Source organism: Adiantum capillus-veneris, chromosome 24, assembly GCF_014529385.1.
Source record: "Adiantum capillus-veneris isolate H3 chromosome 24, ASM1452938v2, whole genome shotgun sequence".
Lineage (NCBI taxonomy): Eukaryota > Viridiplantae > Streptophyta > Polypodiopsida > Polypodiales > Pteridaceae > Adiantum > Adiantum capillus-veneris.
The window spans coordinates 77,249,492-77,258,204 of NC_140954.1; the positions used below are offsets into that span (position 1 = coordinate 77,249,492).

Genomic DNA, 8,713 nt, shown 5'->3' on the forward strand with positions numbered 1-8,713 from the left:
GCACACACACACACACACACACAGAGAATTTTGCAACTCGCTACAGGACCTAAAACATGACGACCATGAAACAAAAAATGATTTTCAATCCAAAGCGCTCCCTTGCGGAGCCAAAATTGTTACAAACTGTACAGGTGCACCTTCACCCTCCTAGTGTGCAAGCATGGCTTCCCATGGCTCCAAGCACCACGCGTCCCCCTTTTAAGAGATCTTTCCCATGCAAGAGAACTTCTCGATATCCCTTCACTCCTTCCATGCAAGTGGCTTATCCCGTGTGGCTCACGGATGCCCAACCCTGCACCTTCATCATGCCATGGGAGCTCTACATACCCATGCACATACAACTTGCGGTGGTCCACAACCCTCATCCAAAATTGTTTAGTTTCGATACCACTGTAAGGATAGGGAAATATTCATGCAATTTTCCACCCAACCATCCTCCTATTCTAGAACTTTTAGGAGACTCCTTAACCTTGCATGTCTAGTAGGCCTTGCCTAAGGCCGTGCCCTTTTGTCCTACCTTTGGAGTGTTACCATTCACCGAGCAAGGTTTCCCGAGCAAGTTAGAAAATCAAGCAAGACTTTCAATTAACACACACACACACACACATAGAGAGAGAGAGAGAGAGAGAATATTAAAAAGAAAAACAATCTAGCTCACAAATTCTAGAAGTGTTTATGCACATCATCTTGCACAGCAACAACCAGCAAGAAAGCAAACTTTTTTCAATAGAATCTTTTGACTAGTGATGAGAAAGAAAGGCTAGTGGACACAACACAATATTTTGCAATATTTCTTACCTGGGCCTTACAAGTGAACAAATAATTACCATAGTGTAGTAAGATCTATCATGCCATTATTGAAATATGGAAAATGAGACCACAAAGAGAGCTAATGATGTTGGAAATTTTGAGGGCCATGAAATGCAAGAATGATTATTAGAACAAGATTGTGTCCATATATATGAGGTCACAAAATCTCTAATACAAACCCCCCAAAACATGCACCAAGTGGAGGCACTTAGTAATATATTACGTGATTGTAATGTGAATGCAAGAGAAAGGGTTATTGAATTCTAACTTTTTACAAATTTTCATATACACAAGGGTATCATAAAATGGAGATGGAAAACAATTGCAGGTTGAATAGAAAAAGGTTGTAATTTACTTGGTCAAAATTTCACAAATAAGAAATTTTAGAAATAGTCCTTGAGTGTATGCGATATACACAATTTATGCAAGGTGTTCTCCCCCCCCCCCCCCGGCCGTGCCTTGTTACCTTAGTGCAAATCTCTGTCCTTTTCGTTCCCTCATTGTGCAGACCTACTTGCACCATAGCGCAAATCCTTCGGTCATGAATGTGCCATGCATTATTGCTCTTGCATGGGAATCAAACACACAGGCAAGGCAACAACCATTGTGATAGACTAAGCACAACTGCCATATTTGATTGACCAAGCACAAACTAGCAACCCATAAGCCACCGAGCATTGATGAATTGGAAAGAGGAAGTCGATGTAGACCACGATAAAAAATCCATCTATAAATGTGCCCTTACTCGGTCCATTTCCTTGCTCTATTTTGCAAGTGTGCATGCCTTGCCTAATTTGAGGGCAAATGTGCACATAATTAAGGATATTGTTGATTAATCAGACGATCAAAAAATCTTGAGCAAGAGGTAAGGTTGGATGTACGGATCCTGCGCACATCTTTTCATGCTAAAGGTGCACACAGTGAGATGCAGGGGAGAGATCTGTATGCTCTTGATGGTGCTTTGATGACAAACGTTTCTTAGGAACATTTTCTTTCGTTTGTGCGAGGAGTACAAGGAGGCTATGCATTTTTCGTCTCCAGCATCTTCTTCCTTGCCAAGGACCTGATCAGCAATATAGAACATTGAAGGCAAACTTTCCTTCAGCGATGCAACCTACAGCTCCGTTAGATGGCGACCCTCTTCACGCAACGGAACGCTAGTTCTGAATATGCACCTGGCATATTTGGCCCATCATTAATCAGGCACTCAAGGGAAGCGCCAGCTATGGGAGCTGCTTGAATGAATATATTTGTTGAGCAAGCCCAGAAATTGAAGTCAGCTATTGGACTACAAATGCAACCTATGACTGGTGATCATTTTGTTGCAAACCAGCTCTGGCTAGATATAATGACTGCTAACAACATGAGAACTCGAGATGGGTATGCATTTGGCCGCGCTCAGGCAGATGGTGATGTCCCATAGCTCAGGTAGGATATTGACCTGGCTTCATCGACTTGGTGGCAACATTGATCTCGTCTAACATGATTACCCACCTCTCCACCAGCTTTATTATACTAATTTCCACAGAGAGCCATAGAGAATCAATATATGCACTACCACCCAAAAACCGTCTCTCTCACTCTTGCCCTACCCCCTCTGTCCACTGTAGTGCGTGTCTATGTCTGCCAGTCGTCAGCACCAGTCGCTTTTTTCTGCCATGCCTTCCTCGTCTCGCCACATGCCTACTTACTTCAAAATGTCGGATCTAAAACCCCCTCAAATCAATCCGTGTTGCCGCGCACTGATTTGAAGAGGTTTTTGCTTCCTAAGTTCCTACGTGCCCAAGGCCTGTGCAGCCCTTCCTATGTGCCTCTCTCTCTCTCTCTCTCTCTCTCTCATACACACACACACACATCGTCTAGCAAGACAAAGGGAGATGTGGATTTACACCATTTATTAATTTATCTCGATACCCTCCCCCGATCCATCCATTGCTCTGCTAGCAAGATTTGTTTGTATGTCACTCAATGACTTGCCTGCTTGCAGTTGCAGTCGATCTGGAACAAGTTTGCTCCCTATTCCATGATGCACCCTCTTGCCTAACTACAAGTCCGAGTTCAGGCAGGTGTTTAGAACTTGCCCTTCATCTGCTCGATATGGGCTGCAACAGAAACTATACGAACTTTTCCACTTGCAACAGCCAAAAGGGGCTTCTTCATGGTGTCATGCACTACCGATTGTAGCAGCAGGCACGGAGGACTTGCATCTTCCACTCCCTCTTTGTTGCTCATGGTATTTGATCCTCGCTCTCTCTCTCTCTCTCTCTCTCTCTCTCCCTCCCCTCCAAGCGGCATTTGTCCCTTTTATCTTCTCTGATTCTTGCTAATGAATCATTTGGACCACTTATTTGCTTCCAAATGTGGGATATAAAAACCCCTCAAATTACTCCCCGTAGCCGCAGATTGATTTGAAGGGGTTTTAAATTTTGGCTTCTCACAAAAGGTATGATATAAGAGGTGTTTCACACGAACATGTGTTACAGTTAATTGGCAACCTCCACTGGCCTATTTTCGCAACCTCCGCCTCTTCAACCTTGACTTTCACATGCTCATGAGTGGGAGTCCTTGACTTCTCAAACTAGTAAAGTTTGCCAAACTCCACCCATTTGGACGGAGTTATGAAACTAGGCAGAGTTGACCCATCCTCCATCCGCATCAAACCTCTTTCGTGCAAAACGACTCTGAGTAATCTTTTGAGTTTTCTTTCTAGTGGACAATGCACACAAGCAAGAGAGGCAACATGCATGTAGAGTCAAGTAGATGCCTAGAGGAGATCAAGACGCATTCTGAAAGGCTACTATGCAAAGCAAGTAAGAAGTCTCACAATATTATTTCTCACCATTTATATCAACACTCACAAACACATTATATAATATAAAGAGTTGTGTCACATCTACATCATGCTTACCTCCACCGCTATTAGATGGTATACAGATTTCCTAGTGGGTGTCAGTGCTCTGCCTCCCGCCCCTAGCATCTATCACCTCCTCTGCTTCGTCCTCCTTGATGCCTACTAGCTAAAGCCTAACGTCGCCAATGCTCTGTGTCAAATGCACTACACAAATGTTGTGGATGTACTTCAAGCCCTCAAATACCTTGCACATGCCATCCCTTGATCCTTCCATCATTTTCCTTGGTACTCTCGTCTCGCCCCCATAGCTGCTTGCCTGTACAAGTTGATATTTCAAGAGGCCAAAAGGTTGTTATTATCCATGTGCCTTACACCATGCAAATATTGCATATGTCCTTCAGATCCTCAGATGCCTTCCACAAGCCATCCCTTGATCCTTTCACCACCTTTCCTTGGTGCTCCTGCCTCGCCCCCATAGTTGCTTGCATGTCCAAGTTGATATTTCAAGAAGCTGAAAGGTTATTATCATCCATGTGTCTTACAAGCTTCGTAAAGCCTTCAAAAAAATTATATTTGGGAGTTGGGAAGGATGTTATTAGGATTTTTACTAGATGTATTTCTAATCCTCCAAAGAAAGGGCTCATAGTCCAACATCATCAGTTGTTGATGAGGCTATTCTCAAACATTTGGTGTACTACCCATGGAGATTATTAAAAGCACATTAGCTTTTATCTGGATGGTTTAAGAATGATGTGGATGTTTTTAGATCTAGAGAGTACACATTGGAAAGATTCTAGTGGAGTTTATGAAAAGTGGGCTAGCTAGAAAGTAGTGTTTTGGAGTACCCATTAAAGAGTCTGCTTGAGAATGCATTGAAGCGGCTGCCATGGGTGTGATTTAGGATCTACCCAATCGAGAGAGAGAGAGAGAGAGAGAGAGAGAGAGAGAGAGAGAGAGAGAGAGGGAGGGAGGGAGGGAGGGAGATGGAGAGGGAGAGGGAGAGAGAGAGATATACATGGAATCTGCACACCTATAAGAAAATTTGGTTTTTCTTGCATATGTGCAGATGCCTCTAGATGTAGAGAAAAATAATGAGAAAATTTTATGATGTTTATTAATTTTATGAAATTTCACATGAAATTAAGTATTGTCAAAATGTACCAAGAGTTGACAATGTTATGTCCGGGTATCCTCTTTGACTGGCTGGTTTTGCTCGATTTTTGGTTCACTCGGCAAATCTTGCTCGATCTTTGGAATTCCTCATCTCCAAAGCCTACATAACCAACTTAATTTCTAGTTTTAGCATCTTGTATTGATAAACAATCACTCTTTGTTACGAGACTGGGCACCCTCCTGTTGTAGTGGTTAGCTGCAATTGGGATAGCTGGCGTAATGGTTAATTATGTGCTGTCTATTTATTTTACTAATTGAGTTGATGATGATTTTGTAGAGTGGAATGCGGGGAGTTGATGAAGAGGCGACGGCAATTACTCTTGGCCATTTTATATTTGCACAGTATTTTAGAATATCATTTCCATAAGCCACTATGGCTCTGTAAATAGTTGTAGTGGGAACTCCCCTTATGGGTCATGCAAGAACTAATGAGCTTCACTCATTTGCAAAAGTGAAGTGGTTGTAAAAGAGGGGCCTCAATTTTTGGCACCTGAAACTCAAAAATAATATATTAAATACCAACTCCACAAGAGAGGTGCCGTGGGATTTGGGGCTAGATTTAGGCCTTTCTCTTGCAGATTCTCTTCTCTACTCTCTCTTTATCTATATATGTCATAGTACGTCTATTTACAGAGATGGACATTGACGAAGCTCTTCACCAACCAATGCACTACTTTTTCGGACAACGCAGACATTAGATTATATCCACAAGGACATTATCAGATTGGTCTCATAAATCAATTAGACATTTTAAAGATGTTTAATATAATATTTCATTTCATTTCTTTCTCTCTCTCTCTATGTCTCTATTTCTTTATCTCTCTCTCTCTCTCCTCTCTCAATGTGTGTGCGTGTGTTCTTTGTTTTTGCATGTGTGTGTACATTCTCTCTCTCTCTCTCTCTCTCTCTCTCTCTCTCTCTCTCTCTCTCTCTCTCTCTCTCACACACACACACACACACACACACACACACACACCCACACAGACACAATGTGTGTGTGTAGTTGTTTTTACTTAAACAATAAGAGATAATTAAACTTTAACATTATAAATTGATAATAGAAGTACTTCCCAAGTAGTAGGAGCAACTGTAATCATGGACATACATTTGCTTTAAGCCAAAAAAATTCCAAGAAAGGATAGAGTCCTCACCTGCATCCATCCAAACAAGACAACAAATATGTTGTTAGAAGTTTTTTGGAGCAAGGGATTGCGCATATGTATATACACATGCATGGTGTATAAAATAAAGAATTTTCCATTCTTGTTGGCGGATACGCCGCGAAGGACGTCAGCACAACGAGAACTCACCTAACAGGATTTTTCAGCTAAGGACGAAGCTCAACCCGCAGGCGCGTAGAAGCAAGCATAGGGTGTCAATCTACACTCGACCGACTCTCGACTAATTCCTACAGAGGTCTCTACCCAATGTCTAAGCTACAGCCTTTAAGAGTGCTTAAGAGGAGATTTCCTACAACGCTTCCAAGAGCCAAATACCCATCAAACATTCTCGAAACGCCACAGAACTTGAAGGAGACCCTACTAACACCAATAGGTCACTCTCCCTAAGGTCCATGAACCAAAATCCCAACCCTAAACACCTGGTGCAAAATCACGTAGAATGTCTGGCCGAAATCTGCAGGTCGTCGTTTCCAAAAACTAAAGTGCTTAATGTGTAGCTCTACTCGATGCAAACGCGTGGATATGCTACAATGCAAAAACGGACAACGTATGCTCACCAAATCACCAGATAAAGCTCGTGGGTCGAGCTCGCAAAACCAGACCGTACGCCCGCAATGTAGGTATTGGCACGTAACTCTCGTCGGGGGCAACACACTGCACTTCTCCGCACTCGATTTTGACCATCGGTGCGTAGCGTCAAGATGTAACTCTCACTCTCTCTCTCCTACACAGTACGCTCACTCACAGACAGAACTCCTTTAAAAATGACAAAGGTTTTTTCCATTAAGGTCAAAAAGTGGTATAAATACCTTACAATCTCAAACCCTAATGTTCCAATTTTACCATCTACTCAATCTAAATGTCAAAAATGGGATACAATCTGGAAGCTTCTGTAACCCCCAATATTTACAAAGGTGAAATGTTTGTTTTTCTCAATAAATGAATAATTACAAAAAATAATATTCTGCCGAGCAGTCATTTTCCGTAGGGTGTGTCCAGCCGCTAACACTTCCCCCCTCCTTGTTCATGTCGTCCCCGACATGGCTGTTGAGTTGCTTCTTCAATGTAGGCTTTCTCGAGTCTTACCACGCACCGAGCGAATTTTTTCGAGCAAAGACAAACTCGAGCAAATGTTTGTATGCATCTATAAACATGTAGCTCAACTCTAGCTTTCTAATTATATTAATTTTCACGTCATGATGTGCTGCTTTTTATACGGTGATGTTCATAGTGCTCCATTGTCAAGTACATTGGTTTTTATTTTTCCTTTGAACCTATCTCTAACCATGCCTATTATATATGTATATATACATATGTATGCGCGCGCGCACACACACACATGTGTATGTGTGTGTGTGTGTAGAGAGAGAGAGAGAGAGAGAGTGAGTGAAACTCTCATGTGGTACAAAAAATCCCAAGTGACCTCAAGGATTTATCCAACCAGTCTTGACCTCAAGACATGCTATTCAAAAAGAGTAGATTTAGAGCAATAAAGGCTAGCTAGGTTGAAGGCCAATCTCTCTTTAGCCATTGGAGCTGGCACCATTTTCTAGAGAGAGAGGTCCAACCAGGTTATCCATGCACTAAATTTAGGGGGGGTTCGGACTACCTAGACCTTCATACCCTCAATTGAGGTAGCAAGCCTCCATTGGCTCAAAAAAAGGTGCTCAATTTTGGGACCCACTAGAGGGACGCCTTTCCCCTCGGAATAGAGGCAAGTTTGGTACTTTTTGGTGCAAAATACATACAAGGTTTTGAATTCTAACCCTTCCTTGCCTATAGTTGCAAATCATATAACCAGAAGCTCATATCTCATCTGTTGCTTCAAAAGCTAACGTTTTCTTTTGTACCTAAACGTTACAACAACATTCTAAATGCGAGGCTATTGGAAAAAGGAATGTCGATGTTGGGGTGTTTTGGCATGTACAGTCTGAATGCATGCGATGAGTCATGCCTGGGGGTAGTGGGGAGATGGATTGCACCCTGTGAAGCTACCTCAGTCACACAGTATGAATGCACATGCTGAGTTATGCCTGTGAAGCTACATTGTTACTTCCACTAAAAGCAAGCCGCATCCAATGGGTTTAGAAAAAGTGCCCATAACTTTTGGAAATTGGAGAATCTTACAGCTAGTAGTATGCCAAGGTAGGCCAAGATGACGCAAGAAAAGTTGGGGTGGACGCAGTGTTCGGGAAAAATCATTTTTCCAAACATACAAAATTCCCTTTGTTGAATTTTCCAAGAGGAAATCTTAGAAAATTAGGTTTATTTTTGCGGTTTTTACACTAATTTTCTCTATTTTGGGACGGAATTTCTCCTTTTCTCCTTGCCTTCAACTGGCATTTTTGAAATTGAAAACGGCACGATATTAAGGTGAGACACATTTTTCCCGAACAATGGGTGGACGGGAATCTACCCGTAAACTTTGCTTACCACCTCCACTTTCACAAGGTAGTAAGAGTACGAGAACTACGCTAGAATTTTTTCTCAGGTACGACCCCTTTATAGCAAGGTGATTATTTCCTCACTACCCCCAAGCTCCCTAGACAGGAGTCGCTCTTAAATAAAGTCCTAAAACTCCCTCTAGCCATCCGCGCCGGCGTGGATGGGTAGAGAGAGTTTTTTTCAGGTTCCTTTGATTTTGAAGGGTGGGAAAAGGTGGATGATGATATTCGTACGTGTGACCAACACAGCT

General features: G+C 42.3%; 1 protein-coding gene across 1 annotated transcript in view; it reads left to right on the forward strand.

The window, feature by feature from the left end:
- The first annotated feature begins 1,796 nt into the window (after positions 1-1,796).
- Positions 1,797-8,713, forward strand: part of LOC147426618 (uncharacterized) — a 7,849-nt gene continuing 932 nt past the window's right edge. The window contains exons 1-2 of the mRNA XM_086498761.1: positions 1,797-3,046; positions 5,115-5,179. Of these exons, the coding sequence (XP_086354887.1) occupies positions 2,972-3,046; positions 5,115-5,179 (140 nt within the window). The 5' untranslated portion in view covers positions 1,797-2,971. The remainder of the gene's footprint in view (positions 3,047-5,114; positions 5,180-8,713) is intronic.